Source organism: Eubalaena glacialis, chromosome 17 (assembly GCF_028564815.1).
Source record: "Eubalaena glacialis isolate mEubGla1 chromosome 17, mEubGla1.1.hap2.+ XY, whole genome shotgun sequence".
Lineage (NCBI taxonomy): Eukaryota > Metazoa > Chordata > Mammalia > Artiodactyla > Balaenidae > Eubalaena > Eubalaena glacialis.
Window position 1 is genome coordinate 52,145,171 of NC_083732.1, and position 26,356 is coordinate 52,171,526.

The 26,356-nt window shown below is 44.4% G+C and overlaps 2 protein-coding genes across 7 annotated transcripts in view; one reads left to right on the plus strand and one right to left on the minus strand.

Moving 5' to 3' along the window:
- The window catches only part of VPS13B (vacuolar protein sorting 13 homolog B), an 802,016-nt gene extending 786,733 nt beyond the window's left edge, over window positions 1-15,283 (plus strand). For both annotated transcript variants that reach the window (XM_061172062.1, XM_061172061.1), the window contains exons 58-62: window positions 280-450; window positions 6,799-6,975; window positions 9,273-9,375; window positions 9,869-10,118; window positions 13,818-15,283. In XM_061172062.1, coding sequence (XP_061028045.1) covers window positions 280-450; window positions 6,799-6,975; window positions 9,273-9,375; window positions 9,869-10,118; window positions 13,818-14,066 — 950 coding nt within the window. In that variant the 3' untranslated portion in view covers window positions 14,067-15,283. The remainder of the gene's footprint in view (window positions 1-279; window positions 451-6,798; window positions 6,976-9,272; window positions 9,376-9,868; window positions 10,119-13,817) is intronic.
- Window positions 15,284-16,145: 862 nt separating this feature from the next.
- On the minus strand, window positions 16,146-25,187 carry LOC133077324 (cytochrome c oxidase subunit 6C). Of its 5 annotated transcripts, none has more exons than XM_061172067.1 (5): window positions 25,111-25,187; window positions 23,900-24,034; window positions 22,810-22,938; window positions 17,285-17,321; window positions 16,146-16,276 (listed from the first exon to the last, which is right to left on the minus strand). In XM_061172067.1, the coding sequence occupies exons 2-3, from the start codon at window positions 24,011-24,013 to the stop codon at window positions 22,825-22,827; spliced, it is 228 nt and encodes a 75-aa protein (XP_061028050.1). In that variant the 5' UTR covers window positions 24,014-24,034; window positions 25,111-25,187; the 3' UTR covers window positions 16,146-16,276; window positions 17,285-17,321; window positions 22,810-22,824. The 5 variants fall into 5 exon arrangements, with proteins under 5 accessions (XP_061028050.1, XP_061028052.1, XP_061028053.1 ...); XM_061172069.1 differs by lacking the exon at window positions 25,111-25,187 and adding an exon at window positions 24,966-25,104; XM_061172070.1 differs by lacking the exon at window positions 25,111-25,187 and adding an exon at window positions 24,684-24,956.
- Window positions 25,188-26,356: the final 1,169 nt, after the last annotated feature.

The following is a 26,356-nucleotide window of genomic DNA, read 5'->3' on the forward strand; positions in this document are numbered from 1 at the left end:
AGGCCGTGGGCATTTTTCTGGTAACAGAGGTTCTAATTCTACCCGCTGTGAGGAGTGCCATCACCCTTGTCAGCAAGTGTTCATCTTCACCTCATTGTCTTAAGGCTGCTTCTTCAAACTGACCGAGGGGAAGCCACCCTCACTCTCCATGGGCGAGTCCAGAAGGCGGATGTGCTTCCACCTCCCTCTCCCCTCCCCCACAGCGCTCCAGGGACCACTCCCCTAGGGGCCACTGTCTATGTGACCAGGAGACCAACCCACGTGCTCTTGTGCCCTCAGGTACCCTCACCTCTATCACCAACCTGGCCACGAGCCTGGCCCGGAACATGGACCGGCTCTCGCTGGATGAGGAGCATTACAACCGGCAGGAGGAGTGGCGGCGGCAGCTCCCGGAGAGCCTAGGCGAGGGTCTCCGGCAGGGCCTGTCCCGGCTGGGCATCAGCCTGCTCGGTAAGGGGCCACCAGGGACCGGGGCCCAGGACTTCCCACGGGCTGGTTGTGGACTGTCCATCTTTCTGCAGAGATGCTGAGGCTCAGAGAGGCCAAGGCACGCATTCTGGTTCCTACCCTGGCCAGCGGGGCTCTGGAACCGGCACCCTCTCCAGAGCCCTCGTGCGGCTGCGCAGGGCCATCCTGGGACCTGGCCGCTCCCCGCTCCCCGCTGGTCGCGTTCCAGCCTTCCCTCGCCTCTGGTGGGAGATGCCTCTCTGCGTCCTCGTGGCTTCCGTAAGACATCATTCACTCCGTAGGGCCCCGCGCGCGGGGTGTCAACACAAGGACGGCAGCCTACAGCTGCATGCTTGCTGAAGGGAGCAACGGGCAAACCTCCTGAAGAGCTTGCTGCCTCTCTGCCACAGATACTGCAAACGCCTGCTTTTGTTTGGGAAGCACTTGAGCAATGTGCAAATGTCATGTAAACTTCAGTGAGGAGCCCACTTTTCCCTTTTATTTTTTTAAGAATGCCAGATCTGCCTGACTCCGAGTAATTGCCATTTGTCAAGCAGCCAGATGGTATAGCTAGAGATGAAGATTGCTAGGGGTATTTCCAAATATTACAAATGTTTGAAAAACAAGTTGCTTCGGAAAATCTATGAAAAGGAAGCTTCAGAGCTGAAATTTTACAGAGCAGGATTTTCAAGGGTATCTTTTGTTTATTTGTTTGCAAAGGAATTTAAAACTGTATTGCTTGGCAGCCTGCCTGCCGAGCATCTGAAGGAGTGTGCATCTTGCAGAGATCAAAGTGGCCCAAAGCAGGGAGAGCAAAGGTCAGAAAAGATGAGCTTGAAAGGATTTGTCCTCTCTCCAGGCTGCAGTTCTGTACATAACCCCCCCCCCCCGACTCGCAGCGTGGCCAGCTGAGGCCCCGAGAGGAAGTCGTAAGATGTTACAACTTCAGGTGAAGTTACTAGAAAGTGTTTAAGCCCTCACCTGCAGTGGTGTGGGGCACGGTCCTGTGATGATGTGTGGGAACGGGGACCTGGGTTGGAGCAGCTGGTCAAGGAGTGACCCCGCAGGCAGAGTGGCTGCTCTGGGGAAGGGCGGGCTGGGGGGGGGGGCGCCGGTCCTCGGGAGCCAGCGGACCCCAGGCTCAGGTGTCCAGGCCCTTTCTCTGTGACCTCAGAGCTTCTGTTTTGTAAATTGGGGCTGAAAATTACTCTGCCGTTATTGGAAGTAATGCTGGTCGGTTGTGTGCCAGGCAAAGGGTCCATGTTTGGTAAACAGCACCTTCATTATATTCTGGTAGCAAAGGAACTATAAGAGTTGCCTGGTTTCAGAGAGTGTCCCAGCAGAGAGAGACATCTGAGCAGTGGCAGGAGCATTTCTGCTTTAGTTTTAGTCCAGTGGGTTCAGTTGCTGTAACCACAGGAAGTGTCAATGAGGTTATCTTGGAGCCCTCAAGCCATCATTTGGGAACTGTGGGCCCTCTTTCTGCTAAGAATCGTGGCTTTACATGCCCTCTGCTCTGGGCAGGAGAGCTTCCTTCTCGCTGTCCAAGCTCTTCTTGGATGGAGGCGCTCAGCAGAGGAGACCTGAGCCGGCTGGCACGTGGCTGTCCCCATCCTGACTAATCTGTTCTCTCCCCACCCAGAGAAGCCACATCCACCACCCATTTTCCACAGTGTAAAACTGTGCCTGATGGTAGAAATCAGTTACGTGGGGAGCCATGGTTCTGCCTTTGTGATGTCACCCTTTCCAGCATGGCTCCTGTTATTAACCAGGGTAGAAAATCCTAAACCTTTGAACTTTGCTATAGCCATCATGTTTTGTACTCACTCATCCATGCAAGGAACCACTTAGCCTGTCTGTGGAAACTACAGTAGGCTCGTGGAGTCTGTGGGCCCCTAAGAGCTCCACTCCCAGCAGCACATGTGGAGCAGCGTGTCCATTTCCGTGCTTCTCAGGCTAAGGTTGGCCCAACCAGCTTCCTTTCCTGGAAGAGTTCAAGAACTCTCTGTATCCCACATAATCACTGGGTCATTTCAAAACATCTGGTCCTTGATGTGTGGCAGGAAGAAAGGGGAGAGTAGGACCAACCAAGTCCCCTCACCTGGGAAAGTATAGATTTGTCACCATTTAATCCATCCCCAGAAATGGTGTATAAAACTGCCAAATGCCAGTAAATGCCCGATTGAAGTTAGAGCTATTATCATATAATAGTTTGAAAGCCATGCTTGGTGAAATCAAAATGCTAGTTCCTCAGTTTCTTCCTTTATAAGACATAAACATAAATGACCTGGTCAGTAAAAAATATATTTAAATAACACTTCTGGGTTGTCAAAGTACTTTCACATGGGTCATCTTATTTGATCTTCAAACCTAGGCATGAATGAGGTTAAGTGACTTGCCCAGGTCAAACCTCCAGGCAGGACAAGAACCTGGGTCTTCCCACATGTCACCCACCCTGGAGGGCTCCAAGCCTGGAAACAATCAGGATGTGGGGAGACTGAACAATTGACAGTTCCAGGGTAGGAAAAATACATTTCCCCCAAATGTTTATGGGTTTGATGGGCCTTCTTGACTCGGCTTGGCCCTCATGGGGACACGGTGGAGCGTTATGAGGCACTTGAAAAATCAAAGGACGTCTTTAGCTCTCCTGCCCAGCCCCATCGCCCCGGGATAGTGAGGAAGTGTTGGGCTGCAGAGAGATGCCGCTGAGGCTCCTGCAGGAAATCCACAACCGTTTTCAGAAAGCAGTGGCTTTTGGAAAAACTCTGTTTAGCCTGCAGAGTTGGCATCAGGCTTGCCCGCATTTACCAGATCCGTTCCCCGGATGCCCCCACTTTCTACTACCCCCTGGAGCCTGCTGAGAGAGGATGTGAGCTCCGTGTCGCAGCTGCACGGCATGTCCCCTCCCAGGTGGGACTTCTCCCTGGTGAATACCTAAGGCAGGATGTCAGAACTCGCTTCCCTGGCCCGTGCCTGAGCTGGATGAAGCACTGCTGGCTTTCCCAGCAGCCACACCTGTCTTGACGGCCGCTCTCGGGACGCCATTCGGAATCCCGACCACGTAGGCCTCCACCAGGTGAGTCGGGACGGTTTCGCGAGCGAGCGAGTGAAGAGCTCGGCACCGAGAAGGCGCTTAACACACAGTCCGGCTGATGCTGCCCTCAGCCATCAGCACCCTGCTTTGCAGTTAGAAGGGAATTTGGGAATAACAGACGTGCTTCCTTCTCAGTTTGCTCATCTGTCGTGGTCAAAACAAGCAAGCCTCAAGCCGGGATGCCTAATACACTCTGTGGGGTTCGTTTGTCCCTGGAACGTGAGCTGTGGAGCGGTGTCCCAGCCCAGGCCTGTGCCTCCGCTATTGTGATTTTAAAAAAAAATGTTCAGAATAAAATTACAACATGTGATAAGGCAGCACCAAAATAGCCACACAGGCAGAACATTCATAGATAGTGATCTGGTGAGTTTTGCCTAAGGCTGGGGAGCAAGTCACAGAAGAGGTGAGGGAGGGTCTTTTAGTTCCCTTGCTTCACAGAGCAAGCCCTCCTCTTCCAGCAAAGGGTAGGAAAGGAAGCACGTCTAGGACTCCCCTGGCGGTCCAGTGGTTAGGACTCCATGCTTCCCCTGCAGGGGGCACGGGTTCAATCCCCGGTCAGAGAACTAAGATCCCGCATGCCGCGCAGTGTGACCAAAAAAAAAGAGGAAAGGAAGCACATCCGGCTTCTGCCCTGCCCAGCACACGAGGGGGGTCCGGGGAAGCGCCCCTTCCCTCCCTGCCTCACTTCATCACATCACAGCCGGCTCCATGTGGCTGCCCTCCCCGTGGGCCTGATGCCAGCGGACAAGTTTGGGGATCAGTCGCCGCTAACTAAAGCCTCAGAGCAGAGTTGGAGTGTATGGCAGTAAATAATTTACCAGTTGTGGGATTTAGCGGGATTACACTGCCTGAGAGACCCTCTGAAGCCCTGGAAGAGCTGCCTCTCAGGCTCAGCTGCAGACGCGGGCCGGGCTGCTGGTCTCTCACGCACCTGGAGCCCAGTGAGGTGTCGGTGTGTGTGACAGGCCGGCCTCCCGCCTGGGGCCTGGCACTGTCCCAGGGCTTGCGCTCCTGCAGCTCCTTCTCTACCTCTTAGCATCTAACACCTTGTCACGGGGTTCAGGCTTTCCACTTTGGGGGCTGCCTGAAGAATTTATCTATCAAAGTTTATCTATCAGAGCCTTCACCGTGGCCGGTGGCTGGAGAAAGTGGAAGATCAAAGGGGAGTTTCACTGTGATACGGGTTTGCACTTAGGCAGATCCAAGTCAGAGCCTTGTGTGGATAATCACGGCTCTATGCTCCTTGTGCTGGTCAGGCCTGACACATTAAAGGAAAATGGGAGATTTTCACCTGCCCCCCAACTCTGTTTTAATAGTGTTAACGGCAATCTGCCCTTCAGAGAAGACATTTCTACCAGAAATACAGGCAATAACTTATTGGTGAATTTGTAATTATTTACCCCACCTTTTCTACTCTTAAGCATGGAGATCTTTCAAAGAAATCAGAAAGTGAAATCGCAAAGTCTGTGTTCTTTGATTTGATGCTATTCACTGTGAGCTGTCTGCTATGAAATGATTTGAAGAGAAGACCCCAGGGTTCTTGCCTCTCCCAGTGCAGCCGGTTCCATTAATACTTCCCAGCTGCCCTGACTTCTGACCTCGTAGATGGAGAGCAGAACATCAGATTCCTCAGACTGAAAACAGGAGGCGAGCTCCCAGCCCAAGCACCAAGACTGGGTGTCTTGGGGGGTGCTGAGACTGCCATCCCTTGGCCCCTGATAGCCAAGGTGGCCCAGGCCAGCTGTGAGCAGCTTCTTCCACTTCCCTCATCATTTCTTTAAGAGGTTTGGGAAGCGGTGGTCTAGGCTGGGAAACAGACCTGTCACCTCAGGTCATTCTTAATCTGTCAGTACATAAACTTAAATGGCTCTGTCAAAATTTAGAGGAGTGGAATCCATGAAGAACATTGCCTTTACAACTGACCCAAAGGAACTGGCCTTTCATTTTACTGGATTTCGTTCAATGGAATATTACTTGAAATTAGCAGGTCATTAACTGAGAACTGGAAATCTCCCTTTACCCAGGAGACTGAATTAGTGGCATTTGGAATAATGGGATTTGACATGTACTACAATTTCTACCAGGGGACTGTGCATTTTCATTAATCCTAGCAGGTTTGAGCTGAAAACAGAGAATTCTGTCAAGAATTGTAATGAAATTTCTACCTCTTACTGGGTTAGGGAACCCTTCACTCTGACACGGCAAAAAATCTGGACTGTTGTGGCCTTTAGTCGAACTCATCCCTGGTCCCTCAAGGTAAGAGGAGCAAGGAGGGGACCCACAGAGGCTGAGGGATTCGCCCTCCAGCTCCGAGCATGGCCTGGCTGCCCCGTGGGAAAGCTGTTAGAGCAAAGAGCCGTGAGCGCAGGGTTTGTAGCTGTTCTCAAGTGAACGGTAAGTGGCCAAACCTCAGCTGAAGTGAGAGAAAAGGAAATTTTTCCAAGACTGGCAAAGGAAAGAGCTTGTTTTATAAACAGGATCAGTGAATAGCTTGGTGGTTAAGAGCGAGGCTGTGACTCCGACTCCCTGGACTCCAATCCTGGCTCAAGCGCAGGGCAGCTGTGTGACCTTGGGAAAAACTCCTTAACCTCCCTGTGCCTCGGTGGCCTTGTCTAGGAACTGAGGGTAAGAGCCATGCCTGACTCCCTAGGGTTGTGAGAATTAACGATCTCCTACAAGTAAGCTCTTAGCACACAGTAAGCACTCAAAACAGATTTGCTATAATAGCAGTAATAATTACTATATCAACAATTACTCTTATTATATAATTATTAACATATTAACATTACATTACTATTAAATAATTGCTCTTATTCTTACTAAAAGAGAGAACAAGGAAAGGGGCTGGCCCTTTTCAGTTTTTTCATCCTCTTGATTCAGTGAAAATGTATTAGGCTCACTCTCCTCCTAAGGAATTGTTAGCTCTTGTCCCTAAACTGTGTTGCCTGATTTCTGGAAAAGGATGTGTGGGTGTCACTTGGGAATAGTCTGGCATGTTTATTAAATTCGAAACTGAACTTCACAGATCCTGTGTTGGGCCAAACCCAGTCGGAACATTGTGTTTTGATGAAGATAATAATGTCTAACACATCCTCAATGTACTTAGATAAATGGTAAACAAATGCATAGTAAAGAGCTTTATAATGAGGGTGGGGTTTCATTTTCAATCCAAACAAAACTGTGTTCCAGATTGAAGGTTTTCACTTTCTCAGGATTTTATGCATCAGTCCTCACCCGGGGCTTTTTTTGTTTTTCAGGTGCAATTGCTGGTATAGTCGATCAGCCAATGCAGAACTTCCAGAAAACATCGGAGGCTCATGGTTCAACAGGACACAAGGCCAAGGGTGTTATCTCCGGCGTGGGGAAGGGAATCATGGGGGTGTTCACGAAGCCCATTGGAGGGGCTGCTGAGCTCGTGTCACAGACTGGCTACGGTGAGTCCTGGAGAACCAGCCAACTCAGACATCACCGATAAATTTGCGTTATTATACCAAGGTTTCCCTAAGATAATCTAGCCCCTCACATGACAGAGGAGTGAAAAATAAAATAGATAAATCTATAAATAAATAGTCCTTTTTCTTACTTCTTTATGCTTATTTACACAAAGAGTTGAATTGGACTATGACTAATAAATTACGATAATAAAATTATAAAGCCAGGAAATCAATAATTTCAGTATATACAGGTCACAGAATCTTTTTACAGTCATTTAATAAAATCGACTTTAATGCAAAGTAACCAGTTAGAGGTTGAGGGCAATAAATCCAATATATTGAAGCAGAAAGTAGACTTACTTTTTCTGGTGAGCAATTTGAAAGAAAAAAATAAGTTATAAAGCAGGAAGATATCTTTAAAAGACAATGCGTATGTATGTGGAGAATGAGAGAGAGAGGAGCATGCGTGTGGCGGTGGGTGCGTGCACACTTGCCCGTGCAGCTTGGCGTCAGGCATGGGTTTCTCGCCAGCAACTGTGCTGCCCTTGCAGCCAGGCCCAGTCTCCTGGCCGGTGTCAGCAAAGGTGCATGATCTGCCACTGAAAACCCTTCCCTGAGCAGACAGGTGCGGAGAACTTGGGCTCATGGAACTACCACATTAGGCTGGTGCCAGGCCTCTCCACGCACACACGTGCGCGCAGGAGCAGTGGGTGCGTGGGAAAGGAAGCGCCGCCTCCTGTGCTAATTTTCTGCATTCTTGGCAGAGCACATTAAAGTGACTTTACAGAACTAGGCAACTGGAATTGTTACTTTTTTTTTTTTTTGCCCGGACCTCGCGGCTTGCAGAATCTTAGTTCCCCGACCAGGCACCGAACACTCGGCCCTTGGCAGTGAAAGTGCAGAGTCCTAACCACTGGACCGCCAGGGACCCTGGAATTGTTAACCTTTTTACCTAAAATCGGTGTCATCATTTTGGTCATGAAGTGGCTGGCTGGCTGGAACCACAAACTACGGGCAGGAGCTTTGCATCTGTATCTGCATCTGGCCATAAAGTCTGCAGGGTGCATTTGACTGCGGCCTCCTGCGCCTCACTAGGTCTGACAAGAGGCAGCCCAGATTAGGGCATAAAACCCGTGTCTGAAAGGAAGAGAGCGGGAGACGAGTGCCCACACTCAGGCAACCATCCGGAGAGGCTCCTTTAAGAGACCACACAGACAGGAACATGTGTTCCTCTCCGCTCTTCCCCTCACCTCCTCCCCCTCAAGTTCTGTCTCTCACTCCTTCTGTGGATGACATTTTCACTCGCAGGGAAACTGACAAAAAGAACTGCTGCAACTTATAACTGGACAAAGTTAAATGCTCCCTTATCAAATACTTAACACGTTAATAAAAACAGTATTCCTTTTTGCTATAGACTGCAGTGAGGTAAAGTCAACTTATACTTCATAAATTCCTCTGGTCTTGAAAGTGCCATTGTCCCTCACTGTGTGTTTCCCAAGGCTGAGGAACTCTCCCTTATGTAAGAGCACCTCAGAACAGAGCCTCACGTGGGCCTTGCTGGTTTCCATCATTCCTGTAAAACTTTTATTACTGCACTGAAGGTTTTACAAACCACTAACTCTTAGTCTAATGACTGTGCCTCGTTTATAAACATTTACAAGCCCTCGGAAGGCACACATGCTGTACCATCTTTGGTTCCGAAGCGTCTCTCTGGAGGGCTGCATGACTGCTGCTGGGTGCCCTCGTCTGGTGCTGGCACAGGGAGAGCGTGTAGTAAACCAGAGGCCCCAAGAGCACTCATAAATGTATATGGATTCATGTTTAACAGCTGGATTAAGTCACTTAAATACTGCATCTAGGCAAACCGTGTGCCTTTGTGTGCATCTCTGTGTGTGTTGTGTTTTCTATTTCACCAGCCACCGCACAGATACAGAAGTATTGTAATATTAAGCAAGGAAGTCAACTAACAATCTTGACTTTTGTTATCACATAAATTGTAAATGATGTGTAAGCTATTGCTCCAGACTGATTACTCCCAGGAGCATTATGCGTCCTCTAATTGCCAGTCTATGCTTGGACTGTAGCTCATTCATATTTCAGTTTGCAGCTAATATAAGATCACCAGGGTTAAGAGCATTGCAATGTTTAATGATTATCTATATACTTGCTTCCAAAGATGTGATATCATTTTGGATCTGTAGCATTTTATGGATGGCTTTAAGCAGATGACATCACTGTAGCATGAAACTGCTTTCCAGAAAACAGCTAGTAAAACTCCCTTACTTCTCTTACCACAGGTATTTTACACGGAGCTGGACTTTCTCAGCTTCCCAAACAGCGCTATCAGCCAAGTGATCTGCATGCTGACCAGGCTCCAAATAGCCACGTCAAATACGTCTGGTAAAATTATCTAGACACTTGTTCAACTGTACACGTGCGCTGTATGTTAACAGGGCCTGGCTTGCTCTCAAGCTAACGGGCCACACTTCCAGGGGAGCCCAAGAGGAGCAGCTGTTTTCGGGGAAAGGCTGCCATCCACAGATCTGGGCTGGCAGCAGGACGCCCCTGCCCCCCACACACGTCCCACTCAGGGGAGGATGCACACTGGCAGAGGTGCCCGGGCCTGCAAGAGGGCCTGAGATTCTCTATGGAGCCAGTGTTCTAATTAGGGGTGACATTTCTAATGGGGAGAAAAGGAATTACCAAAGCCAAGGGATATCTTTGTCTCCAGGAGGAGCTGGGTTCTGTTGACCAGAATCAGAATTAAAGTGACAATTACATTTCAAACTGAAATAATCAGATTGGTGAGGGCCTCTGCCTTGGTACAGTGAGCCCTGATAAGTGACTGTCTTTTCTAAGCTGGCTTTGGCCTCATTTTTCTCCTCTGAAACAGGAAAATGCTTCAGTCTCTGGGCAGACCAGAAGTCCACATGGCCCTGGATGTGGTTCTGGTGAGGGGCTCGGGCCAGGAGCACGAAGGGTGCTTGCTGCTGACGTCAGAAGTGCTCTTCGTGGTGAGTGTCAGCGAGGACACCCAGCAGCAGGCCTTCCCTGTCACGGAGATCGACTGTGCGCAGGACAGCAAGCAAAGCAACCTGCTCATCGTGCAGCTTCAGCAGCCAAGAGTGGCCTGTGACGTAGAGGTACGTTTCGGAAAACAGGGTGACCAGGGTCAGCTGCCGGCAAAGTTGAGACACAGGGTGACCGCAGGTACCAGGCATTTATGGGCCAGCAGCGTCTGGAGTGGGTGCTGGAGACCAGGAGGGCTGCCAGGGGAAGGGGTGTGGGCAGCAAGGTGGCCGATGGACTCAGAGCTGGGGCTAAGCCACCATAGGAATTGAAGGTTGGTTGTCATGGAGCTGGGGTGCTGGAGCTCCAAAACAAGCAGGTCTGAACAAGAAGGGCCAGGACCAAGACAGCAATTCCATGCAAATACTCCACGAAGCAGGCCTCCTGGTCTGAACTCCACAGAGCAGGCCCAAGTCTGCACGTGGCCTGGGAGTGACTGCAGCAGGTCACTTTAGCAGGGACAGGAGAGGACCACCATAGAAGTGAGGGGTGTCATGAGTGAAACAAGGCACAAGCAGTAGGCCTGACCTTTGCAAGCTCACAAACCAGGAGGCCTGACTCACTCCCCTCCCTCATTCCCAACTCCTGAGAGTTCAGGGTCAAAATTTTGTCAGCTCTCTCCCATCCCCTGCCCTGTATTTTGTGTGGCTCTGTGTTCCCTTTCCAATAGGACGGTTTCCCATCCCCTAAGTACCACAGGGTACCTCCTGGGGATGCTGCTCAGGCTCTTGGGGCAGCTCCCTGGCCACACAGCTCCTGAGATGTGCTGGCTGCTGGCTCCCGGCTCCACATAAGTTGATGTAGAATGGATGTTCAGGTGGGGCATTCTGGGTGTCAGGGGTCAGAGGTGAGCAGCAGTGCAGCCCAGGGTGAGCAGGTGCACCCACTGCAAAACTGCTCTGCCCCTGCCCTCCCTGCTGACTGCCTGATCCATGGGGCCCTGAGAGTTGACCTCAGAGGCAGACATCTTTTCCCACACAGCTTGATGGGGATGGATCAGAGGCAAGGTGTAGCCTGCTGGTCCTAACTTAGGGTCTGAGTAGCCCCAGGAAAAGGACAGCAAACCTGCCTCCAGCAGGTCCTGCCTGATTCCTTCTTTCATTATTTTCTTCCTGGTATGGGAGCCTGCGTCTCCCTCACACCACTGTTTGCATAAAATTATTTGAGAAGATGGAAGGCAGCCAACCACAACAACTCTGAGATTTCTCTAGTTTCTTGGATCGTAATCAGTCAGGCTTTAAGCTGGGGCTTGGCACTAAGACTACATTGCTGGTTCGAGTTGATGACTTTCTGGGAATAAACAGAGGTCAGATGTCCAGCCTGACTTTATTAGATCTGCCAAAATCTTCTGATCCAGATGACAATAAAGCAGCAGTGATCTGGCTACAGGCCTTGGCAGGGGATAGTATCATTATCTTCAAGTCCTTGGTCCTTAACGAGAAGCTCCCAAAGCCCTGAGGAATATCTGTGACCATTGTTATTCCTTAGTTGCTTGGGAAATATTTCAGATCTTTCTTAAACTATTGAGACTAGAGAATCATCTTTAGCTGTTAAACTGTCTTCAACTGTGATCCTTCTCTTTGGCTTTTCTGCTTGAGGAGGGGGTACTGTGGGGAATTACAGCTGGAGGGGAACAGACCTCAGTTTCTCCGGGGGTTACTGAGATGACAGGTGGAGTCATCCCTTCCCCCCGCCCCCCGCCAGAAGTTGCCAAGGCTAATTGAGACCATGGGATCAGTGAGTTAGAGGCAGAAGCACTAACACTCTGGACGCCATGCTCACCACTCGTTTTCCATTGGTGTTCAGTGATAACAGGGTCGGGGTGAAGGGGTGGCTGAAACAGAGGCAGGAAGAGATGACTGAGGGCAGGAATACTGCAGGGAAGCTACTGAGCTTACACAGCAGCACCCGGCACTGGGCAAACCTGGGCAAACCGGCAGATACCAAGCACGCTTTCAGCCTCCAAACTGCACTTTCTCACTATCTGTTTCCTTTACCTCTAAACCCCAACTCCTTATTAACAAAAAGTAACTACCCGATTAATCCTGTGTCCACACCCTAACCTCCTCCCTCACCCCGATGGAGACCCAAGCTGCAGAACAAAATGGTGTTTTTTTTTTTTTTTTTTTTGAGAGATAGTAGACCCTTCCTTAATAGCACTATAATCCAGTGTATTTTCAAAATGGGAGTAGGGGAGTCACTCAGCAGTGCTGCCTGACCATGCATTTTCCTCAGTGGCCATGCCTAACCTAATCCACAGATGTGAAGCTGGGCTGGGAAGCCTACCCATTATCTTCCAGTGAAAACTAAAGAACAGTATTTTAAAATCTTTACATGAAATGGCTTTTCTGGGATTTTTGCTCTAGATGCTAGGAAACACAGCTCCTTTGAATTTTGGAAGGAATTAATTTGTAGATGACATCATTCAGTATATTCAAATATGGCAGGATTTTTTTAAAAACCAGCATTTGCTTTTCTTAGTTAAATGCAGCCATTTTTAGGGTAATAATTGCTTAATATGCCTGGCACATTACTGAAATCCCTTATGAGAGGCTCACAATGAGTCAGAAGGTCAATTTATTCCTTGGCCATGTTCCTTTCACAACACGGGTTTTCCTGTGCTGCTGTTCAGGAGGAGCAATTAAGACTTGTGTATTCAGAGCTTTCCAGCTGAATCCTGACCCCCATCAAATGATATCATCAGAGCTCTGGCTTTTGCCTGGTGGTGCACAGCTTTCATCTGTCAGTGAATCTTTGGGGGCCTTTATTTTCTTTCCCAAACTTAAAAATATGAGACTGAACTCTAATGGATACCCTACTTATTCCTTATTTCTCTGGCAGGCAGACCTCCCTCTTTACCATCCCACTGGCTTTCTGCAGCTTTTAAGACACCCCTGGCTGCATCGCCTCTGTGCCCTACACAGAAATATATGTTCTTTACTACTATTATTTCAAAACCTAAAAAGCCCTCATTAAAATGTTTATAATTCTTCCAGAGTGGTCTTCCCAACATTTGGTAGGTAAAAAGACCACTGAAAGGTCAGTGGCTTACACAGGAGACTTCCCACTCCACTTGATTTACACAGTAGATACAGAATTTCAGGATGGGAGGAATTTATAGCTCCACTTGCCTTTGATGGGTACTTTCTCAGAGAATCTCTCTTAAGAACGTAGGTAGTATATCTCAGTTCTCCTATTTGAGTTCCACTGAAGATGAGCCAGACTTTTATGAACCATAAATGTACTTTGCATCCTCCCTCTTTTCCATAAAAATTTCCCCTTCCTCTGCCCAGTTTTTTTATTTTCTCTGGCTTTAAATCCTAGTATTTATAAAAGCAGAAAATGTTACAGTTCAAAAGGTATTTGTTTTTCTAATGCTCTGTCCAAAGCCACTGGGTTTGAAAGAGGTAAAGAGGTTCTGTCTGGAGAGGTTTGCGGAGACAAGCAAACAGAGCTTTTATCTCAGGGTTTAACGTTGATTAGATTCAAGCAGAGGAAAGACACTTTCCTCCTTTGTTCCTGGACTAGACTAGGCTAGTAAAGAGCCAGTGACAGATGTTTTGAGAGTTAGTTAGTTAATGAGTAAAATATTCTGAAATCGTCAACTTCAAACATGGGAGTTTTACACAACACCAAATGCTTATTCGGTGGCTTTATTAGATAACCTAAAAGGCACAACATCCAATGTATCAAGGCAAGAGAAGGAATGATTTTGTTATGGAAGTCTCCTTATGAGCATTTGGCAACTTAAAAAATCTTTTTTTGGATCCCAGGTGGATGGAGTTCGAGAGAGACTGTCAGAGCAACAGTATAACAGACTTGTGGACTATATCACAAAGACATCTTGTCACCTGGCCCCCAGCTGCTCTTCCATGCAGACACTATGCCCTGTGGTGACTGTGGAACCTCTCCCTTCCACTGTGAAAACATACCATTATATGGTTGATCCACACTTTGCCCAAGTCTTCATCAGTAAATTCACCATGGTGAAAAATAAAGCCCTGAGGAAAGGGTTCCCTTGAGTCCCCTCTGAGGTGTTGATTCCTGCTTGTGCAATTTACTTCTGAAAAAGAAACCTAATGATCTGTAACAACATCTAATGTGGACAAAACCCACTGTTCTATAATTGTTATAGTAATTTTCTAGCCTCTTCCAAAACTAATTCAGGTTCTTCCTTTTTCCCAAAACTAAGATAGATACTTCAAAATTTGAGTGACTGATTGATTGATTAAAAAAAACCTATTCCTTTCCCATTTGGGGAGAATGAACAGAATCCTATTATTAATCTTATCACTTGCAGAAAATACATTCCTTTTTGCTGTTTGCTAAAATTTCGACTATAATTATTAGGCTCTGTTAACTCTAACACAAAACATGGTCAGGCCTTGGAAACAGATTAAAACTTCATCCCCAGTTGCATCTGTTTTTAGGCTGAGACAACTACCTAATAAATACCGTCGTCTGCAGAGGTTCAGATGATTCTTTATATGAAATTAAATGGTTAGGAGCTTACTGTTTAACTTGTTAATAAATTTGTTACTTAAATGTGATGCTGTTTCTTTAAGTGAAAGCTGCCATGTACATTCCTAAACCTTTATGGAAATTTACAAAACATTCTGATGACTGTCCAGGTACATTTTTGGAAAAAATGTTTTTCTAGTTTGTTTTACTAGGCAAGCTTAGAGAATCTTTTATCTACTGATAAAAACAGACCCCAGGTGCTCAGGTGAGTTTCTTTAGTTCCATAAGCAAAACACTACTGGGGAACTCCCACTACTGGATTTTCTTGTGGAAGGACTCACCCTGATGCATTGGCAGACTCAAGAACCCGAACATTAACCTGAACAATAGTTTATTTTGCTGACTTGGCTTGATCAAGCATAAAGATATTCCCAGTATCTGACATTCTTTTGTATTTAAAGATGGATTTGGCTTAAGATCCTGGGTCACCAGGTACCACCTTTAATATTCAGTAAAAACTTGATACTCCAATTAAAACACATTTTTACTCATTACATCCAAACTTGGGCCTACAACCTGATACCTACAATTGTGAGATACTAAGAAAATTCAATTTCAAATGCCCACTTTAACTTTCTTTAAACTTAAGCCTCACATGTTATTGGGCATAAGAGGTCACTGCATAGTTGTTTGCTGTTAATGGAAATTCAGGCTGAATATGGAAAAAATGGTTCCACCATTACTTTGCTGTAATCATACTCATTTAGGAAAGTTTTGTCAACCTCAAGAGTAACTATTTTTAAGATTGTAAATATGTATTAAGTCATATGGTAATTTTGCATACTACTTTAAGAATTGTTATATGAAATTGTTTAAAATAAAAGGAATCCATGAATTACTGATAACACATAAATGTGGGTTCTTAAAATGCAGCTTTTCACTGATACTTGGGTTTATTACAGTTTACATCATTGGAACTCAGGAATATTTTTGTTAACATAATAAAAGAACTGGTGATTAAATTAGCTGTGGCTAAAATACACTTAATTCTTAAAGCTCTCTGTAGTATCACTTTGATCACAACAAAACCACAATTATTAAAGGGGAGAAAGGTCCTAAGACCTCCCTGAAAAAATATTACCACACTCTAAATTAGCAGACATTACTCAATCGCAATTCCAATTAAATAACACAACTTTTTCTAGACTAGATGTATATTCCATATTGTACAGTTAGGTCTTCAATAAAGTAATACTGAGTAAAGAACCTTAAATTTTAATTACCTACTATTACATCTGTCCAGTGGTTGGATCCAGTAGGGCAATCCAGTGACAATGAAGTCCAAAGACGTTTTATTGGAAAGGCAAGTCTCTGTTCCTTTTAAGAGCCCACAGTATAGTAGTCATGTAGGCTCATGCAGACCCCTTAAACCCATGGCCCAGGCAGTTACCTCAGTGAAATGGACAAAATGTGAGAGGAATCAGAAATGTCCTAAAACAATGAAAATTTTAAAAAATTATGAATCTTACGACGATAACTTGATTTCAATAAGTTAAGTTCTAATTTAATTCTAATGATATGACCAATTCTAATGCAAGTACCCTGAACTGTATGTATCAGCAAGAGTAACTGCACAAAAATTTAGTGTCCACAGTATTTGTTAATCGTTTATTTATCATGAGAAACTATTCCTTAGCCCAGATATTAGTAGTTCATAGTTCAGGAACACAGGTAAGTGACAAACTTCCATGGAACTCAACCCAAAGAAATTCTGTGGAGAAAAACAGAGTGGCCAAGTTAATGACAATCATTCTCTTAATACCTCACCACCCTGGAGATCCCCTGAGGTCTACTGCTACCAGTGGAAGCCACACTTTGATCACTCACCCTTAGCCCAGGAGCAGCCCTGTTCAGGCTGCCTGGGCTCCAGGTCCATTCTCCCCCATGCTCCCTAACCTCCCTGACCAGCCTCTTTTCCATTTGGGACATTCACACCTTACTTTGGGGTTTTTTGCTTTCATTTACCAAATTCTGCTTTTTTTCTTCAAGTCCACCCCGCTCTGTTCCCTTCTCATACCCATACTGTTCTTAAAAACCAGTAGCCCATCTGTTCTAAACAACATTTCTATTCCTATCTCCAAATCTGTTCCTCTTTTTCTTATTGTTTTTTAAACAATCAACTTCTTGTAAGTAAAAGGTAAAAAACATATATTAAAAAAAATCAGCCTGTTAACATCTGATTATGAAATGCATACCCACTGTGGAAGTTTTGAAAATTTCAAAGGTACAAGAAAACAGCAATGTTAAGATTCCACACACAACCACTAATATTTTCTTGATCTTTTTACCTTCAGCCTTTTTTTCTGTGCACTCTTTAAGATAGATCACCCTTTACAAAATACATTCTTAGTTTTCTATTCTACTAATTTGTTACTTTGTGATTACCAATTCTAAGGGACTATAATAGTCCATGATATGAATGTCATAAATTCCTTATCAATTTTCCAACCACTGGGAATAAAGTTGTTTTTCTACTATTATATATTATATATATTAAACTGTGGCATGTATCTATCTGTGACTCAGATACCGCCTTAATATAAACAACTATAGAAATGGAATGTAATAGAATTGAATCTTATATTAAGCAAAAGTTATTCATAGTCAAAATTATCCTTGAATCTTTTAGAAAACTGACCCGAGTCCAATACAGCAGGTCTCCCCCACACCCCAGATCTTGGGAAAGATCACACACACACACACTCTCACACATACATACATATGGCAGTTGGAATGCTCCTTCAGGAACAGTCTGCCTGAAAAAAAAATAGCACATTCACATTCCCCTTGTCACAGCAAACTCACACTGGGGTGGTAGACAGGATCTTTAACTCTACTTGAATTGTTCTACCTTACTATTTTGTTGAGCTTGAATGAAGTTAAACACATGAATTACAAGATTCCACAGTACAAATAGTTTCATCAGGTACTGGACACATGCTTTCAAATCAATTTAACAGATGACCTTTCATCAGCACACAAGCCAGTCCTCTTCTAGACACAGAACCTTAATCACACTGTCCATAAGGCAGTAGACCTTAACCACCCAAACCAGAATCTCTGGAAAGCCACCAAGTCACCTATGGACATCCAAATAACAAACTATAAAAGGTGTCAAAAACTTATTTTTTAAAGCACTTCTAAAAATGTGATTTTCCTGATGCCAATCTAGCAGTAATAGCACAACATGCAAAATGATTCTGAACATAAAATCAACTTCATGTCAATAAGATGGTGCAATAACAAAGCTCCATACCCCTACTCTCGAAGAGAAAAAGCAATGACACATGGACCAAAGTGTGTTTGTGAGAACTGCAGAAATCAATTAAGCTGCAACAACCAAGCAAACACCTAAATATGAAAAAGCTGCACTCAAAATGGCAGGAAATGTCGTGCACTTTTTTCTCACCCTTGCCCCACCCCCTCCTCAATGCAGCAGTGTGGTCAGGAGGAAAGTGACCAATTCCTGACTCCTCCTTCAGGGCAGAAGGAAAAGAGAAGACCCTGCATGCAATGTTCTGGCTTATTTGAGGGCTTCCCAAGGGACTGCTTCTATCTTTATCTCAGAGCACTGATGAGAATGGTGGAGTTTAAGTGACTTATGAGACACCACCAAAAAGACCAACGTATGTATTCTGGAAGTGCGAGAAGGGGTAGAGAGTTTATTTGAAGAAATAACAGCCAAAACCTTCCCAAATTTGAGGAAAGAAATGGATATATAAATACAAGATGTTACTGGAAGTAAGATGAACCCAAAGAGACCCAACACCAAGACACATTATAATCCAACTGTCAAAAACCAAAGACAATGGATCTTGGAAGCACCAAGAAAAAAATGATTCATCGCCTACAAGGGAGCCTCTGTAAGATTATCAGTGGATTTCTCAGGAGAAACCCTGCAGGTCACAAGGATGTCAGATGGTAAATACAAAGTGCTCACACACACACACACAAATTACCAACCAAGAATACTATAACCAGCAAAAATGTCCTTCAAAAATCAGGAAGAAAATTAAGACATTCCTAGATTTAAAAAAAAACTAAAAGATAAGGAATTCATTACTACTAGATCTGCAATGAGAGTTCTTCAAGTTGAAACAAAATTACACTAGACAGGGACTTCCCTGGTGGCGCAGTGGTTAAGAATCCGCCTGCCAACGCAGGGGACACGAGTTGGATCCCTGGTCCGGGAAGATCCCACATGCTGCGGAGCAACTAAGCCCGTGCACCACAACTACTGAGCCTGCGCTCTAGAGCCCTCGAGCCACAAGCCCGTGCGCCTAGAGCCCACGCTCCGCAACAAGAGAAGCCACTGCAATGAGAAGCCCACACACCGCAACACGAAGAGTAGCCCCCGCTCACCGCCACTAGAGAAAGCACATGCGCAGCAACAAAGACCCAACACAGCCAAAAATAAACAATAAATAAATTAATAAAAAAATTACACTAGGCAGTAACTCAAAAGCCATGTGGAAATATAAAGTTCACTGGCAAAGGCAAATATATGAATAAATATAAAAGCCAGTGTTGTAACTGTTTCATATCCCCACTTTTAATTTTGTAGGATTTAGAGACAAAAGCTCTAAAGAAAAAGAAATCTATGTTAATGGGTACACAATATCTAAAAATACAATTTGTGGCTTTAGTAACAAAGTAGGGGAGCAGAGTTGTAAAAGAGAATTTTTTATGTGATTGAAATAAGTTGTTACCAATTCAAAATAGGTTATAACAATAGGTTGGTTTAAACTCCCCAAAAGTCATAGATCTGAGGAATGGATACAAAACAAGGTCCAACTATGAGCTGTCTACAAGAGATTCACTTTAGATCCAAGGACACACATAGTTTAAAAGCTAAGGATGGAAAAAGATTCCATACAAACAGCAATCAAGAGAGCAAGAGTAGCTATACCATTAGCAGACAAAACAGACTTTAAGTCAAAAAATGTTACAAAGACAAAGGACATTATATAACGATAGAAGGGTCAATTCACCAAGAAGACAGATTATAAATATCAATATATATGCACCAAACATCAGAGCTTTGAAATATATGAAGCAAATATGAAGCAAATACTAACAGAATTGAAGGGAGAAATAGACAGCTCTACAGTAATAGTGGGTGACTTAAAATACTTTCAATAATGGCTATAAGAACCAGACAGAAGATCATTAAGAAAATAAGTGGACTTGAACACTACAGACCAATCAGATCTAAGAGACAAATACAGAACATTTTACCTAACATGAGAATACACATTTTTTTTTCTCAAGTGCATATGGATTAATTTCCATGTTAGGCCACAAAACCAGACAATAGATTTTAAAATACTGAAGTCACATAAAGTATCTTTTCTGGTCACAAGAGATGAAACTAGAAATTTATACCAGAAGGAAAACAGAAAAATCCACAAATATGTTGAAATTAAACATACTCTCCAACAACCAGGGGGTCAAAGTAGATATCAGAAAAGAAATTTAGGACTTCCCTGGTGGTGCAGTGGTTAAGAATCCACCTGCCAATGCAGGGGATGCAGGTTTGATCCCTGGTCCGGGAAGATCCCACATGCCGCGGAGCAACTAAGCCCATGCACCACAACTACTGAGCCCGTGCTCTAGAGCCCGTGAGCCACAACTACTGAGCCTGCATGCTGCAACTACTGAAGCCCACGCGCTTAGAGCCCGTGCTCTGCAACGAGAAGCCACCGCAATGAGAAGCCCGCGCACCGCAACGAAGAGTAGCCCCCACTCGCCACAAATAGAGAAAGCCCACGCGCAGCAAAGAAGACCCAATGCAGCCAAAAAATAAAGAAAAAAATTTAAAAAGAAGATCAAGTCAACAACCTAAGTTTACACCTTAAAAAGGTAGAAAAAGAAAAGCAAGCTGAACAAAAGCTAGCAGGAAATAAAGATTAAACAAAATAGTGAACAGAAAAACACTAGAGATACATCAACAAAATCAAAAGAGCTGGTTATCTGCAAAGATCAACCAATATAACAAACCTTTAGTCAGACTAAGAAAAAAGAAGACTCAACTAAAAACAGAAATTAAAGAAGGGACATTATGTCACCAAATTAGATCACCCACATGAAATGGAATAATTCCTATAAACACACAACCTACCAAGAAATAAGAAACAGATTAACAGACTTATAACTAAGTAAGGAGATTAAATCAGCAATCAATAACCTCCCAACAAAGAAAAGCCCAGGATCAGATGGCTTCACAGGGAAATTCTACCAAACACTTAAAAAAGAGTTAACACCAATCCTCCTCAATCTCTTCCAAAAAACTGAAGGGGGGCGGGGGGGGGAACACTTCCAAATTCACTCTATGTATTTTTTGTTTTCTATATATTTATATTAAGACATCTTAAACATTTCTGTATGGCGGAGAGACTGCCCCCCACCATGTTTTCCTGAACCTCTCACATGTCTCTTGTGGCCACATCTGACTCACCATCTCATTTAAGAATATAAAACATTCTATAAGACCAGCATTACCCTGATATCAAAGTCAGACAAATATAACACAAGAAACTACAGAGTAATATCCCAAATACAGATGCAAAAATCCTTCAAAAAATACTAGCAAACAATTCAACAGCTCATTAAAAGGATTACATACCATGACCAAGGATGATTCAACATATGAAAATATACCACAGAAGTACAAAAAAGCCACATGATCATCTCAACTAATTCAGAAAACGCATTTGAAAAATTCAATAACTTTTCATGATTAAAAAAAATTCAAATAAAGAACAGAAAGAAACTACCTCAACATAATAAAGGTGATAACATGAGAAACCCACAGCTAATATACTCAATAGTGAAAGACTTAAAAGCTTCTCCAAGGTCAGAAAAAAAAAAAAAGGATGCCCATTCTTAACCCTTCTATTCAACATAGTACTGGAAGTCCTAGTCAGGGCAATTAGGGAAGAAAAAGAAATAAAAGACATCTAAATTGGAAAGGAAGAAGTAAAACTACCTCTGCAGATGACCTGATCTTATATGCAGAAATCCCAAAAAGATTTCACACGCACACAAAAAACTGTTAGAATAAACTCAGCAAAGCTGCAGGATACTAAATCAACGCACGAAATCAGCTGTGTTTCTAGACACTAACAATGAATAATCAGAAAAGCAAATTAAGGAAACAATCCCAATTACATTAGCATTAAAAAAAAAATACAATTCTTAGGAATAAGCTTCACCAAGGAGGCAAAAGACTTGTATACTGAAAGATACAAAACACTGCTGAAATTAAAGACAAAAATGGAAAGACATCCTGTGTTCATGTTCCCTTAACATCATATCCAAAAATTAACAAAATGGATCAAAGACCTAAAGGTAAGAGCTAATAAAACTATACAACTTTTGCAGAAAATATAATACTTTACAACACTGGATTTGTCAATGATTTCTTAAACATGACACCAAAAGCACAGGCAACAAAAGAAAAATTACATAAATTAGACTCCACCAAAATTTCAAATGTCTGTGCATCAAAGGACACAATTAACAGACTGAAAAGGCAATCCATAGAATGGGAGAAAATATCTAAATCATATCTGATAGGGAGTTTTAAATAACTCCTATAACTCAACAAAAACAATCCAATTAAAAGTGGGCAAAGGACTTGAATAGACATTTCTCCAGAGAAATGTCCAAATGGCCAAAAAGCATGGGAAAAGATGCTCAACATCATTAACCATTAGGGAAATGCAAACGAAGACCAAAATAAAACAACACCTCACACCCATTTGGATGTCTACTATCAAAAAACCAGAAAACAAGTGTTCACAAGGATGTGGAGTAATTGCGACCCTTGTGAACAGAAGTTGGTGAAGTGAAAAATGGTGCAGCCACTATGTAAGATAGTATGGCGGTTCCTTAAAAAATTAAAAACAGAACTACCATATGATTCAGCAACTCCACTTCTGAGTATATACTCAAAAAAGTATTAAAGCAGGGTATCAAAGAGATATCTGCACACAAAGCAGCAGCATTATTCACAGTAGCCAAAAGCAATCCAAGCGTCCATTAACAGATGATTAAACAAAATGTGGTATATAGATAAAATTGACTACTTAGATGAAAAGAGTTCTGAAGACTGGTTGTACAACAATGTAAATGTACTTGACAATACTGACCTGTACACTTAAAAATAGTTAGGACTGTATATTTTATATATATTGCCACAGTTAAAAGATTTTAAACAGTAATTTCAAATAACCATATTACCTTTATATTCCAAAATCACTTTGCACTCTGAAAGATACCAGCCTTCCTCATCTCCTCAAAATCTTTTATGGAATCATAATTTCTGTAGAAATCTGCATATGCCTTCTTTCTTGGTTCAGCCACAGCAAACTAAAAAGTAACATATCACATTTAGGACTAATTTTTTTAAATTATTAGAAACAATATCTAAAGACAACATAAATCACCAAGTTTTTGTTCACCTTGAATCCTACTTATCTTGAATCCTATTATTAAGGCCCTAAAGAGGTAATTAAGTTAAAATGAAGTCTTTAGGGTGGGTCCTAACCCAACATGACTAGCATCCTTAGAGGAGGAGAAAATTCAGACAGAAACAATGCTAACACACAGAGGACCATGTGATGAGAGGGAGAAGACAGGAATACAAAGCCAAGGAGAGAGGCCTCAGAAATCAACCCCACAGCCAACTATTTTTTTGGCCGCGGCGCAGGGCATGCAGGATCTTATTTCCCCAACCAGGGATAGAACCAGTGCCTCCTGCAGTGGAAGCACGGAGTCTCAACCACTGGACTGCCGGGGAAGTCCCCCACAGCTATCTTGATCTTGGATTTTCAGCCTCAAAAAAAAAAATTTCTATTGTGGAAGCCACCCAGTTTGTGGTATTTTGTTATGGCAGCCCTAGCAAACTAAGACAGCTTCATTTAAAGATGGAGGACAAGCTACCTGGGGAATAAGATACTTTCCCATCACACTGAGGTGGGTGGAGAAAGGGTAAGAGGAAAGGAGCACATTAAAGAGGGAATTTCTTTAAAAGACTCTAGGGACTTCCCTGGCGGTCCAGTGGTTAAGACTTTGCCTTCCAATGCAGGGGGTGCGGGTTCGATCCCCGGTTGGGGAGCTAAGATCCCACGTGCCTCGTGGCCAAAAAACCAAAACATAAAACAGAAGCGGTATTGTAACACGTTGAATAAAGAATTTTAAAATGGCCCACGTCAAAAAAAAATCTTAAAAATAAAAGACTCTATATGCTATCTATGAAAATAAAATCCATTTTCAAATTTAAAACACATTTTTGGACCATGAGCACAAAGTAAAAATAAAACATACATACCTTATAGAAAGCTGCAACTCCCAAGGAGACAACGAATGCTCCAACAATATGAAATCGCAGACGCTTGGCCAGAAGGCCACGCATCTGAGGTTTTGTCAAAGAACTGGAAGCCATGGTAGTTTTTCTCCTTGACAGCTAAAATAATAAAAGACAACTCTTAGAACATAAGATACCTAAAGAACTCTTCTGCATAATGCATTTTAGTACCCAGAGAGGCACAGGCAGGACAGTGGACCGACTCCTCCCCCGAAGCCTAAGGTCTTTACTGGCTTAGCGGTTTCATCTTCTCACACGGTGAACGACCACCCTAAATAAGCAAGATGATCGCAGCCCAATAGTAGTAACCAGGGAACAAGAACGACAAAAACCTCACCCAACTACAGGGAAGATTAGCAGCGGCTCTGGATGGGGAATCACAAGTGCAAACGTTCCTAGCATTAACTCTACAAGCTTACTACCAACTCATTTCAGCCTGTGAGACAGCTGTTTTCCCATTTTATTGAGAAAACCGGGATGCAGGAAGGTTACGGGACTATTTCAAGGTCACGCAGTCAAGAACTAACACTCGGGCGGGACCCCAGCAGGTCCCGCAGGGCCCACTTTGTGACCCGGCCCTTAAGGCCGCGGCGCGCGGGCCGGCCTCCCGACCTTCGGCGAGCGCGGCCCGGGCAAGGGCGGAAAGGTCGTGGGCGCGCGCAGGGGGCTGCCGAGAGCCCACCCCTGCACTCCTACCACAGGCCCGGTGACCCTCCTGCAGCTTCCCAACTCCAATCACAAACGCTACCACAAAGCTGACGCCCACTAAGGGCCGACGGTGCTCCTTAAGCCTCTGGAACGGATGAGGAAGAAACCACTTTCCCTTTTTGTAGGTGAAGACACTGGGACCAGACAGGTCAAAAGACGCAACGAAGGTCACGCTGAAGGCGGTAAAAAAGCAGCGGCCACCGGGCCCGGGCCGGCTGTCTCAAAAGCCCGGCGGTCCCTCGAGGCCCCCTCAGCAAACCCGGCCCCCGTGGGACCCGCGCCGCCGGCCCGCCTCCCCTAAAAGGCCGCAACGAGGACTTGCTGGGGTCGACGAGGGCGAGAGGTCCGAGGTTTTCCGCCCCAGAGATGCAGAGTAACGATTTAGCTCCAATGTAGACCGACAGCAGGCAGCGGGAGGCGGCAGGTACGGGAATCCGAATGAGGAACGCAAAACGCGCAAGACTCACCTCAACAACGACGTCCTTGGAGAAATGGACAGCGTTCTAGCAGTGCGCAGGCGCATAAATAGAGGGAACGGAGAGAGGATCCGGCTACGGTGGCCCAAAGAGTACAAAAGGCCTCCGGCGCACGTCCCGCCGTTCAGAGCTGAAGTTAACCTGCGTATTTAGCCTCTTCTCTGTGTAACCTTGGATTCAGGGTTTGAACTTGTGAGTCAGTTTCCTTAGTCAAGTCGAGATATTGATCTTACTCATACACAGAGTTGATATGAACTTATTGGGGAATTCAAAGATTTTTAATATGTGAATTTTTTTTTTTAAATGTACCCTACAAATACAGCACAAATCATCCTGGGCATGGATTGCTCCAACTGTGTGCACAAACCAACATTTTCATTATGACTATCCTTATGCATCTAGCCACTTGTTTGGGTAAAGAGTGAATAAAACAGCCAAGTTCCAGGAACTCACAGCCCAGCAGATGAGACAGACATAAACTGCGTAACATCAATCCCGAGCAGTAGGCGCTACCATAGACACGTGACCCTGGTGCTGCAGAAGCAATTACCTGCTTGGAAAAGCTGAGCAAGTTTGGATGGAAGTATTTGTGTGGGCTTTTAGTAAAAGACAAGTGTTTTAAAGCAAGGCATCTGGCAGTTTATGGAAAGAAGTGTGTAAAGTAAGGCTCTTGTGCCTTAGGGTTGTCAGACTTGGTTTTTATTGAAATAACCTGGATTTGTACTGCATTATTCAACTCAGCAAGTACTGTGAAAGATTCATAGGATACATGATATTGATTCAACATATATAGATTGAGCAATTACTAGGTACCAGGCTCTGCTATTAGCAGGGCAGATCATCAAGGAGGTCATGGAGTCTTTGTCCTCAACTTGTTAACAGATGGTTCTGGGGAGTGAAACCTTTCAGCCACACAGAAATGGTGCTAATTGAAGGTCAAAGTGGACTTGTACCTCAACAACATTTTTTTTCAGACTTCTTATTGTTGTCGAAGACAAGTTCGTGTGCCTGAAAAATGGTGAGGCCAAACAAACTGAGATGTCGGAGTTTAGAGCAGAGAAAGGTTTATTGCAAGGGCCAAGCAAGGAGAACAGGCAGCCCGTGCTCAAAAAAACCGAATTCTTCAATGGTTTGGGAGGAAGAGTTTTTAAGGACAAAATTTGGGGTGAGGGCTGCAGAGTATGCAGCCCTGTGATTGGCTGGTGGTGAAGAAACAAGGTGGTGTTCCGGGAATCTT

Excerpts from the sequence above, each read along its gene's own strand:
- LOC133077324 (XM_061172068.1), bottom strand. The coding sequence starts at position 24,013 with ATGGCTTCCAGTTCTTTGACAAAACCTCAGATGCGTGGCCTTCTGGCC. Across the intron at positions 22,939-23,899 it reads GAGTTGCAGCTTTCTATAAG|TTTGCTGTGGCTGAACCAAG; the intron begins GTATGTATGTTT and ends GTTACTTTTTAG.